The following is a 13312-nucleotide window of genomic DNA, read 5'->3' on the forward strand; positions in this document are numbered from 1 at the left end:
ATTTGAGGGAAAAAAAATAGCATGTTTACAATATTAGAATATTAACAAGTATCAAATATTTTCATCAAACTATTCTGTTTATTTTTCAAGCATTAATAGAACTGATTTTTTTTTAAAAATCTGCCTGTTTGTCTGTCACATTGCCTACATTATTGCCGTTTCACAATATTCCAATTTCCCTAATCTTGTTTGACAGATTCTTCTTATGTTGTTTCATATTTGTGGAAACTACAGTACATAGTAGTGACATGGCGATTTTTTGTTTGTTTGTTTTTTGCTTTAGGATTCCTTATTTGAAGATGTTATATTTCAGACCTCTGTGCAATACACTAAAGCTATACACCCTGAAGGAGACAGCAGTATTACATTTTTATTTTAGTGAGGTTGTCAGGGTTAGTAAATTGCGGCTGTACTATTCTTACAGAAGTGTTGATTTTGTTGATTGTTTTGTGCACATAATGTAGTCTATTTAATATGTCCTTTAATTTGTTAATGTATCTTTCAATGTATTGGTCACCTTGGAACTTGATTATCTTATCTAAAGGCTTATTTAAGCCTTTTATTTCTCCCAGGGAGATAAGCAGGGATGAGTCATAGTCATAATCAACCAGTGACTAAGAAACATTTTTCACAGCTCATATCCTTATAAGCATGTCTCACTATTCTCATGTTCTTGTCTACTTAGATCCCAACCTATGCCCGAATGAAACTGTAATATATATTTTCAAAATAAAATAAGTCATTATTAATGACCTGCTCTTAGTTACATAACAGGCACAGCAATAGGACTTTATATTCTACAAGAGATTATTGAATGATGAGCTCTGTCTACATCATCTATCTTTATGAAGCAAGATATTTCTCTCAATATTTCCTTGTTTTAGTGAAAATGAACCCTATCGGTGAAAGCAGCTTGGAGGTGACCATATGAACTTCCTGTTTTATAAGTAATCTGGTTTTGATCCCTGAACATCTGTCTTAACTCTGATTATGACCAGTGATAACTTTGTCTGTATCCTGATCTGATTATGGAAAAAGCCCAAGTCCCAAGAGGCTGCACACATACTTGTTACTGCCACACAATTAAAAAAATATATTTATGAAATGCTAATGAAACGCTTAAATGTGTATCTTTTATTTTACCTTCAAGTTAAAGGGTCTTCGATCTTATCCACAGGGGGTCAGTGTGACTGCAGATTTAATTTCAGCCAATCAGAAGCAGACATTTTCCCTTGGTTTTGCTCTTCAAATGACTAATTTGCATGGCTCCTATTTTGCTGGGGGGAAAAACACCCTCCAGCCACACCAGCCCTGTGAGGATAATACTGAAGAGCTCTGTTATATCATTTGCAATGTAGAATACTGAGAGTGTCCAGGAAAGGATACATAACATGCAGTACCTCAGGTCTTTCTGATACTTAATGGTACTTTATTATCATTGTAATAAATTATCTAATTTTGCCTGGTGAACGCTCAATGATGAAACTGTACGGTAGTTAAAAAGCAGTCTGAGAAAAGCTGCAGTATCTAGTATGTCCTCTGTGTATCAAAGATGCTTACAATTAAAGTGAATTGAGCAAATTTTGAGATATGAGTCATTATTTGACCTGAAAGGCCTTAAGTACTTAGGGAGGTAGGGGGTGCAGCAAGAGCTTAATTCTATTTCCCTTAATCCTAGTCTACTCTTCTACCTCACACATGCAACTACACATGCACACTTGTCATCCAAGGACCCTGTTTTGGCTTCCAAGCTCATTGCTATGGCAACCTTGCTTTGACTCTGAATATGTAGGAAGGTAAAAGCAAAGCTTTACAGATTCGTATGGCTTTTTTTTTTCCTCCCTTGAATATATGAGGCATTTCCTTATCTGTAATGACGACAACATGGTGCAGATTTTTAAAAAATCAAATCCAATAATATCAGTTAACCACTGGTCACACATTTAAAAAAAAAGTTTTCATTAAAATACCCTGTAAAAACAAACTATTAATTGCAATGCCATTATTTATTTATTTAATGCAGTGTTAGCCTTAGGTTTGTAGTGTTGGGAGCTGTAATGCTACGGTAGAAGCTTTAGGCTTTCAGCACTTCAACTGGAGAAGTGAAGATACTAGAGCTGAGAAGCTGGTGCCATAATGCATTGAAGTGGATCTATAGGAGAAACCATGGAATATTTATAGCCTACAGGGAGGGCAGCTACATCTTTTCACAAATAATGCAGGCATTTTATGATTCAAAATTCAGGGAACATGTAACAAAACCCCATAGGTTGATGCAATTTGGGTATCAACATATCAGTAAAGGGTATTTTACTGACAAAATATTCAGCAGAGATAAATGCACAAATAGAGGCACTTCATCAGCTGGTAGAAGTAATTTGAACGGAACAAACGGACAGTCGTATTCATTAGTAGGATTATTAACACTAAATTACTAAGAAAGAAAGAAAAAGAAAAAAGAAAGCACAACTTTATTCATCACATACTTGTGAAATTTCCTCTCTGCATTTAATCCATCTGAAGCAGTGAACACACACGTGAACAATGAGCACACACACATACCCAGAGCAGTAGGCAGCCATGCTAACAGCGCCCGGGGAGCAGTTGGGAGTTAGGTGCCTCGCTCAAGGGCACCTCAGCCCAAGGCCGTCCCATATTAACCTAACCGCACGTCTTTGGAGTGTGGGGGAAACCGGAACACCCAAGAGGCAGGGTACACCCTGGACAAGTTGCCAGGTCATCGCAGGGCTGGCACAGAGACAAACAACCATTCACACTCACATTCACACCTACGGTCAATTTAGAGCCACCAATTAGCCTAACCTGCATGTCTTTGGACTGTGGGGGAAACCGGAACACCCGGAGGAAACCCATGCAGACACAGGGAGAACATGCAAACTCCACACAAAAAGGCCTCTGTCAGCCACTGGGCTTGAACCCAGGACCTTCTTGCTGTAAGGTGACAGTGCTAACCACTACACCACCGTGCTGCCCCTTTAGTTCCAGTGAAGGGAAATTGTAATGCTATAGCATACAAAGACATCCTATACCAGTGTTTCTCAACCACTGGGCCGCGGCCCATTTGTGAGCTGCGAAGTGCCATCTAGTGGGCTGCGAATTTTTTTCCAAGTTTGAAGCCAAATACTAAATAGTTCAGGATGTTGTTGTGTCCCAAATCCGGTAGCTGGTTTGCCAAACACTTTTCTTTTAAATATATATTTTTGGGCTTTTTGCACTTTTATTGGATAGGACAGTGTAGAGACAGGAAATGAGCAGGAGAGAGAGATGGGGAGGGATCGGGAAATGACCGCGGGCCGGAATCGAACCTGGGTCCCCGGATTTATGGTATGGCGCCTTAGCCACCTGAGCCACGACGCCCCTGCCAAACACTTTTCAAGTGGAATAAATACGTTTGTGGGTAAATTAAGATGAACAAGCCTTTACTTTATCACATTTCTCCTCTACATTGAACCCACACATGTGCACACATGCGCACGCACACGCACACACACACACACACACAGAGCGCTATAAATAAATACATTTGTGGGTAAATTCTATGGATCTGTGATGCCTGCTGGTAGAGAAGAGCAGGGAGGATTGGGAATCAAGCGGCTGTGGTTTGTTTACACCCAGTACCAAAACTTGTAGCGTCCTACCAACCATCACAAAGACGCGGACAAAAAGCCCAGAAATTCCTCCTTACCCAGGCAAAAACAATACAGGATTTATCTTGTAGTGTCCTGATCCCCAGATCTTTAACCTAGCCACATATAAAAAGTTGTACTCCTCCATGCTCTTCCAGGTTTTCATCTCTGTGTCCATGTAGAACAATGTCTGCAGCACCAGGTAGTCTGAGATGTCGGGGAACTCAACAGATGGATAATTTTCCAACTCATAATGAATGAATAACTTTATTTAAACAGGATAAGTTGATCAGCAGAGCTGGTGGGGTCGTATACAGATACAAATAATTACAAATACAAAAGACTAAAAATATACACAATCTTTTAAAAAAACAAACAAACCTTAAAATCTGTTGATTATATGTTAATAATCTTCACATTAAGTTAATTAATAGCATGCATAACTATTGTCTTTGTATTTAGTTATGGCTGCAGTAGGATCAAATTTTATTCTACTAATGTCAAATTTATAGAGTAAATTTTTCTTTCATCAGAAAAATCCTTCTTTGTTAGCGTGTAAGGATCTAATCCCATTGAGTGGTTTCTATATCCACTTCTTTTGAGTGTACTTCTTGGTTTTAATAACTAGCTTGTTTGCTGAACACAAACATGGCAATAAGTTCTTGTGTTAATCGATCAGACTCCACTTTTGGATCATTAATTCCTTTTGACTGAGAATGCCCTGCATGAATGGTTTGGCTTCTGGCACATCCATACAGTTGTAAATACAATACCTACAATCTAAAAATGAGTTTTTATTGCATTTATTTAATTCCCATCTGTAACAGGGAGTGATGTTGCATCCCATTAATACACTTTACAATAGTTTATTAGATTTGAACAGAATAGATGAGCCAAACTAATTGGAGATCTTTTTTTTAACAGGCCTCAATTTGGTACAAGTGTGAATAGGTGGGCCTCAAAGCAGAAAAGGTTGAGAACACCTGTCCTATACAACTGGGTGCTTCCAGCTTTGTGGCAACAGTTTGTGGAAGAACCACATATGGGTGTGATGTTCAGGTGTCCACAAACCTTTGACCATATAATGTACATTTTCATTTGCTGTATACATACACAACCTCTTATATGCCTAGAACATTTTCTAGTCATCTAGGTTATTTTGAGTGTTTGTTAGTAACAAATCAAGATTACTGGACTCATGGTATCATCTTGATTAATCACTCACCCTCAGCTCTGAAGTGAAGTTTCTCAGTCTTCATGATACTGATAACTTTGTAACAAGTAATAAAATTAGTTTTGGCAAAGGCTTTTGCATATTACTTTAACTCTTACTTTTTTCATCTTGCAACCACAGATAAGTCTTGCTAGATTGCTCAAACCAAACACAGGGTAGGGGTATTAAACCAGAAACAACAACCTTGGATTCAAAACTCACTTTACTGAGGTTTCATTTGTGTTGTATGAGTGTTGTGACACTCGCTGTAATAGATAATGTGCCAATGTTCATTGCGCTGGACATAACTAGGGCATCTGTGTTGTGGTAACCATGGCAACACACTTGTCACCCACAGTGGCTAAGTGTTAAGGGTATTATGTACTCAGTGTCTGTGTGGCAACCAAAACACACACACACACACACAGGTAAAAGCAGAAAGATTATGCTGTTGTGATCTTATGTACACGACATTCATTCTTAAATGGATTGTGAAATAATTTAAACATAGCTTTGCTACCTTTGTCTAAACATAAGGACTAAAATCTCATCTCATCTCATTATCTCTAGCCGCTTTATCCTGTTCTACAGGGTCGCAGGCAAGCTGGAGCCTATCCCAGCTGACTACGGGTGAAAGGCGGGGTACACCCTGGACAAGTCGCCAGGTCATCACAGGGCTGACACATAGACACAGACAACCATTCACACTCACATTCACACCTACGCTCAATTTAGAGTCACCAGTTAACCTAACCTGCATGTCTTTGGACTGTGGGGGAAACCGGAGCACCTGGAGGAAACCCACGCGGACATGGGGAGAACATGCAAACTCCGCACAGAAAGGCCCTCACCGGCCACGGGGCTCGAACCTGGACCTTCTTGCTGTGAGGTGACAGCGCTAACCACTACACCACCATGCCGCCCCAAGGACTAAAATACCATATGAAATTTCTTTTTAATACAAATAAAAAATAAGTTTCCCAAGTGGTGCAATACAAAACCAGTCTCCCAACTGTCCAGAGATCACAAGTTCGAATTGCAACAAAGCCACAGCCATTTGTGGGATAATTAACCTCACTCTCTCCCCTGTCAATTAGAGCAACACTAGCCAATCAGGGGTGTCTGTGAGCTCGTGTATGTGGAAGAGAGCAGATAGCACTTTCCACTGAAAGTTATGCTACCCTGTGGTGTAACATGAGCAGCAGTTTGAAAAGCTGTGTTTGGATAACTTCACACATGTCTGACAAAATACACTGGTTGGTGGGTGGGAATTAGCAGGTGCCCATATTGGGAAGAAATTAAGTAATTAATTAATAGTAGCATATTGTTCCTTTAAAGTTTATGAAAATATGTTTATCACACATGGATATTCATATTAACAGGGGACAGTATCTTAATTGAAGACAATGGATACTTTTTTGTGGATGAGATAATGAATGACACTTACTTCTGCCAGCTGTAACTGAGCTGCAATTATAGCAGATGAAATTCTTGGTCAGTTTATTCTTCAAACCTTTGCTATATTTTCTTTACAGGAAAGTGCAACAAATGAACATAAAAAACTGACATTATTTTACCACATCAGCAGATCAAAATAGCAAATTAAAAGCATGATAAAAATAAATAGCCTACATCCCACAAACACATTGCGATTTCATAACCACAATTTAGTGTTATGTGGCAACATGTGTGCACAATTAACTGTTGAATTATAATATAAAACAAATATAACCCAATGCTACCAGTACTGACAGAGATGCTTCTGCCAAAAGTCTAGTCCTTTATCAAACACTAAGGAAGCTATTGAATATATATATATATATATATATATATATATATATATATATATATATATATATATATATATAATTTCAGACATTTGAACTTGTTGTGACCATTACCATGACATTTGGATCAATTCCAAAATCTAATCATACATCCTTTGTTTACAATGATAATTCTGTAGAAAACATACAAATATTCAACCACCTATTCTTGACATATTACGAGACTCAGATGGATGCACAGACAGATTCATGGCAAAAATCATAGATAGCCAGAAAATGGGCATTGAGGATGTGCTAGATCAAACTGCTGAATACTGAGGATGGAAGTCCACTCATCCATCCATTATCTGTAGCTCCTTATCCTGTCCTACAGGGTCGCAGGCAAGCTGGAGCCTATCCCAGCTAACTATGGGTGAGAGGCGGGGTACACCCTGGACAAAACACCAGGTCATCGCAGGGCGTTTTTTGACCCTTGTTGTGCATTAGAAGGGGTGTGCATATGTTTTGCATCAAAGGGTTAAATGTTTTCCCCCTCAGAATTTAAGTTTAATAAATTATACTACATACGGTAACTCTAGGCTACTTACTTTAATTCCTAATAAATCCTGAATTCATCAGCAGATATTACACCATAGAATGGAGGTGGACTGTGAAATAGAAAATACAAGTTTTGGTTGACAAAAATATTTAACTCCACAGACCTTACCACAGTGTCCATCTTTGTGGTTCCAAAGGAAGTAGGTTACTGTAAGGGTCAACATCTAACTTCTGATCTAATCTAAAACCTGATTGATTGAAATTAAGTTATTGGAATACAAACTGTCCCAAGTCTCCCTGCTCTCCTCTACTTACTGAATGCAAGACTGAAAGCAAAATCCCCCAAAGACTTCTCATCCTATCTCACTTTGCAAAGTCACATCCTGCTTCACAGTTACTGATTTTGTCCTGTCCTATTCATATTGCTTGCCAATCATCTGACCATTTGTCTACCTCCCATTTCTGACTACTTAGTTGCCTTTTTGTTTGTTTGCTATATTGGTTTAAGTAAAACCAGGAAATGTACACTTGTATCCATCTGTCCACTTTATGAAACTTCTCTGAAAGGAAAATACAGTTGTGAAGTCCTGCATAAACCTTAAGGTTCTCACAGAGTGACAAACTGAAGAATTCTTAAGGGTTTTAGGTTAAAAAGATTGAGAGTACACATATGGGTTATCATGCAGGGATTTTGTATATAAAGTAGCTGTAATTACTATAGGTTCACATAACATAAATGCAAAGACCCTCAAAGCAGACTGCACTTTAATCTTACAGTTAATGCTTCATGTGTTAACCCTTGATCCAAATAAAGTTCATTGTCTCAACTGCTTATTGCTCACTTTGTGGCAATAAACTACACTTTGATGCACTGGTGTTAAATGTAATGGAGTATACTTAAAGGTTAAGAAGCAAAAACACCCAGTCATATTGCACTACTCATCTTACCATGAAAACCTCCTTTATTTCTCTCCATTGTACTAAATTGATTTTTTTTTAAAAAAATCCATGTGATAAAGACAGTTTGTTCTCACTGAGCTTTGGCTTGTTAGTTATTAAAAGCTTTTTGTCCTCTCAGCTCTATGCTGTTATGATGTTGGCAAAAGACGAGACAATCGTTGTCAAGGAAACCAAGCAGAGCCCATAATGGCAGTCGCCTCAATTGCTTCAAGTCAATTATAGTGCGAATTATGGGAGGTCTTTCCATACCATACTTAGAAAATGGATCATTTGTATTCTTTGCTCTAACAGTACCTCTAAACATTAAGCACTTTGTAGTTATGTTTTTCCATCTGGTACAACATACCCTTGAAACTGAATTTCTGTTAACACTACAAGTAATTTTTTCATATTTGCTCATCATACATACTCATTTTATACAGTGAGTGTGTGTACATATATACTAATTATTATTATTATTATAGTTGGCAACATTCTCAGTGTTTTCTGCCGAAATGTCTTTAGATTTAAGGCCACTGCTTCAGAGCATTTGGTGTTGAATATTTGTGTTGGTGTGACTGGAGAGTGAGGACTGAAGAGTGCTAATATGACACTGATGGAACATGTCTTCTCTGCAGACTGATGTACCCATCTGTACTGCTCCAATAAAGTAAATGACAGTTCAGCTGACTGAATTACAAAGAAGCCTTAATTAATATTATGAGGGAAGGAGGAGAGAGAAAGAGAGATTATGTAACCTCTGCTTTTGTATTTTGCTAGTTTATGGAGCATGCTAGTGGATGGCTCAGAGTATAGAGCAAAGGTTTAAAACTTTTGGGGCTAAGGCACATGAAAGGCCAAACTAGAATGCCAAGGCACACCAAATTAAGGTTGGTTATCGAATATGAAGAATGTCACACACATTATGATAGGCTATAATGTCATTAGTGAGATTTAATCCATATTGCACAGGCAATTGTACATGATGTATGCCTATTATGAATACTGGAAGTGATCAATTACTGCAGGAATCTCGGCGATGGTGGCTCATTGTTAGTTATCCCCAACCACTAGCTTAAACTTTAACAGTCCCAAGTCCCTTTGTGGTTGCAATGTGGAAAGAATAACAATTAGAATGACCGCATTTTACGGTTGTTACAAAAATAATTATCCTCCATGGACTAATTTTTTTTAATCAAAGTGAGAATGGTATTAAAGGCCATTTAGAGTAAAAACATATTGTAAAATTTGTAAATAAGTGACTACCTACGAATGGTTTTAGTTAGGAAGCAGTATCATTGGTGTATTTAAAAATATTTTATGAGCCTGAATAAAAATGAATTGAGTTCCTCAAAATTCTGCGGCACACTTCACTTTGCTTTATGGCACACCAGTGTTGAGAACCACTGGTGTAGAGTATTGATTGTGGAAAGACATGCCCTCATCTGAGGTAATCCACAAGACAGCAGCCTTGAAAAAAAAAAAAAAACTGTTCAATCTGTATAAACACACAAAAACTGCAGCTTTCTTACTGATTTATATATATATATATATATATATATATATATATATATATATATATATATATTAGTGGTGCTTGAAAGTTTGTGAACCCTTTAGAATTTTTTTATATTTCTGCATAAATATGATCTAAAACAGTGGTCCCCAAACTACGGCCCGCGGGCCGGATACGGCCTGCCTCCACATTTTGCCCGGCCCCCTGAACAATACCAGAGATGCATTATGATTTTTTTTTTCCAGTCTGGCCGCGTGATCGCAACTTGTACATGCATAGAAACGTAACATTCTATTCCACCCTTCTGCAGTCTGTGCCATATCTGAAACCCCTCCCTCAAAAAAAAAAATCCTGGACACACCACTGTCAAATAACACGGAATAATGGCGAAAAGATTAGGTAAGAGAAAAATAGATTCAGAATGCAGGGTATTTAACCTGCAGTGGACAAACAATTATTTTTTTGTTCAATGCAAAGAAAAGGCTGTCTCATCTGTCAAGAGACAGTGGCTGTATTCAAAGAATACAATCTGCGCCGACACTATGAATCCCGTCACAAAGACAAGTATGATAGCTTGCAAGGCCAAATGCGAGCAGACAAACTCTCAAAGCTAAAAAGTATACTGTTAGCTCAGCAGAATACATTTGTACGCCAAGCTCAGCTGAACCAGTCGTCTGTTCGAGCGAGCTTTCGGGTTGCTCAACTGATAGCTAGCAGCGGTAAACCTTTCACTGATGGAGAATTTGTCAAGAAATGTTTGAATGCTGTCGCGGAGGAGGTGTGTCCCGAGAAGAAAGATGTCTTTAATGCCGTGAGTCTGTTGGTGACTACAATCACAAGACACATTGAAGAACTTGGGGGTAATGTATATGCCCAGCTGCAGCAGAAGACGAAAGAATATGACTTTTTTTCATTAGCACTGGATGAGAGCACAGATGTGCAGGACACAGCGCAGCTGCTAATTTTTATTCGTGGAGTTAGCGCAAACTTTGAAATGTGCGAGGATCTGGCAGCCCTCCAAAGTCTCAAAGGGACTACGACGGGGGAGGATATTTTTGGCAAAGTATGCCAAACCATGGAAGACTTGAATCTGGACTGGTCAAAGCTTGTTAGCATCACGACTGACGGAGCTCCTAGTATGGTGGGCACGTCTCGGGGTCTGATCGGGCTCGTGAACCGGGAGATGGAAGAACGGGGTCTTATCGCCCCGCTACAAGTCCACTGCCTAATTCACCAGCAAGCACTGTGCTGCAAAGTGTTGAAGTGGGATTCTGTCATGAAGATTGTGGCGTCATGCATAAACTTCATCAGGGCAAAGGGACTTAAACACAGGCAGTTCCAACAATTCCTGTCTGAACTGGAGTCTGTGCATGGCGATGTGCTTTACTACACAGAGGTCAGATGGTTGAGCCGCGGCAGAGTTTTGAGGTGTTTTTATGAGCTGCTACCTGAGATAAACGCATTTCTTCATTCAAAAGACAAAATGGTCCCCGAGCTGATCGACCCAGAATGGAAATGGCACCTAGCATTTTTAACAGACGTGATAGAAATACTGAACAGCCTTAACTTGCAGCTACAAGGCCAAGGGAAACTAATCTGCGACATGTATTCCCACATAAAAGCATTTGAGGTGAAACTAGCGCTGCTTTTGGATCAAGTGAAAAACAACAACTTCATCCATCTTCCTGCTACCCAAAACCTCTCTACAGAGAACCCAGCGGTCCCGTTCCCAGCTGAAAAGTGTGTGGAAGCACTGGAAATGCTGAAGGCGGAGTTCGGTGTGCGATTCCGTGAACTACATGTTAATGCAAAAGATATCCGCCTTTTCCAGAACCCCTTTGTTTCCGACATTGACGAAGCCCAGCCTTCTTATCAGTTTGAGTTGGCCGAGTTACAGAACTGTGATGCCCTGAAAGATGCATTCAAGCCCAACAGTCTCATTGACTTCTATGCCGCCCTCCCAAACAACACGTACCCAAACATTAAAAAACACGCAATGAAGATGTCCACAGCTTTTGGCAGCACGTATATCTGTGAGCAAACCTTTTCATGCATGAACCACCTGAAAACTCCGATGAGATCAAGATTGACAGATGAACATCTCCATCAGTGTTTGAGACTTGCTGTGACTAAAATGGAACCTGACATTGAACTTCTCACCAGCCAGATGCAGGCCCACAGTTCACACTGATGAACATATATAGGTAAGCTTACTTTTCTGACTTGAACGAGCCATTCTGAGTACAAACAAATATAATCATAATGAAATCTACTGAGATAAAATCCGTTCTACAACCATACTGGTAGTGAAATGTATTGTGTTGGTAGGTGTTGGTATCAGTTCGGTTTCATAGCCTGCTTGCTTTCTGGTTTTCAGAGTGAAGATGATGAGAGAGAGCTGCAAACAGTTGTGTCTACAAGAAAGTTAATGTTCCATGGTCTTTTTTTCTGTGAAAAACTTGAAAATGGTTATTTGGTTATTATTTATTTCATAAATAGTGTTATATATTTCATTAATAATGTTATTATTTATTTTCAGATTTTTTTTCCTGTCAAGATCCCAGAAAGGGTTAATTTTTGGTTATGTGTGGCTTTCTGGAAAACAATAAATGTTTACGTTTAGACACCTCTGCGATCGTCTCACTTTTTGTTACAAACTGGCCCCGGCCCGCCGTCAGAGAAGGGAAAAGTTATTTGGCCCTCACAGGAAAAAGTTTGGGGACCCCTGATCTAAAACATCATCAGGTTTTCACACAAGTCCTAAAAGTAGATAAAGAGAACCCAGTTAAACAAATGAGAAAAAAATATTATACTTGGTCATTTATTTATTGAGGAAAATGATCCAATATCACATATCTGTGAGTGGCAAATGTCTGTGAACCTTTAGGTTAGCAGTTAATTTGAAGGTGAAATTAGAATCAGGTGTTTTCAATCAATGGGATGACAATCTGGTGTGAGTGGGCACCCTGTTTTATTTAAAGAACAAGGATCTATCAAAGTCTGATCTTCACAACACGTTTGTGGAAGTGTATCATGGCACGAACAAAGGAGATTTCTGAGGACCTCAGAAAAAGCATTGTTGATGCTCATCAGGCTGGAAAAGGTTACAAAATCATCTCTAAAGAGTTTGGACTCCACCAATCCACAGTCAGACAGATTGTGTACATATGGAGGAAATTCAAGACCATTGTTACTCTCCCCAGGAGTGGTTGACCAACAAAGATCACTCCAAGAGCAAGGCTTGTAATAGTCAGCGAGGTCACAAAGGACCCCAGGGTAACTTCTAAGCAACTGAAGGCCTCTCTCACATTGGCTAATGTTAATGTTCATGAGTCCACCATCAGGAGAACACTGAACAACAATGGTGTGCATAGCAGGGTTGCAAAGAGAAAGCCACTGCTCTCCAAAAAGAACATTGCTGCTCATTTGCAGTTTGCTAAAGATCATGTGGACAAGCCAGAAGGCTATTGAAAAAATGTTTTGTGGATGGATGAGACCAAAATAGAACTTTTTGGTTTAAATGAGAAGCATTATGTTTGGAGAAGGAAAACACTGCATTCCAGCATAAGAACCTTATCCCATCTGTGAAACATGGTGGTGGTAGTATCATGGTTTGGGGCTGTTTTGCTGCATCTGGGCCGGGACAGCTTGCCATCATTGATGGAACAATGAA

The 13312-nt window shown here is 39.1% G+C and overlaps 1 protein-coding gene across 1 annotated transcript; it reads left to right on the forward strand.

Moving 5' to 3' along the window:
• Positions 1 to 10225: 10225 nt before the first annotated feature.
• Positions 10226 to 11830, forward strand: LOC132884583 (general transcription factor II-I repeat domain-containing protein 2-like). The gene has a single exon (XM_060918433.1). It carries the CDS (start codon positions 10226 to 10228, stop codon positions 11828 to 11830), a length of 1605 nt encoding a protein of 534 aa, XP_060774416.1.
• Positions 11831 to 13312: the final 1482 nt, after the last annotated feature.

Source organism: Neoarius graeffei, chromosome 4, assembly GCF_027579695.1.
Source record: "Neoarius graeffei isolate fNeoGra1 chromosome 4, fNeoGra1.pri, whole genome shotgun sequence".
Lineage (NCBI taxonomy): Eukaryota > Metazoa > Chordata > Actinopteri > Siluriformes > Ariidae > Neoarius > Neoarius graeffei.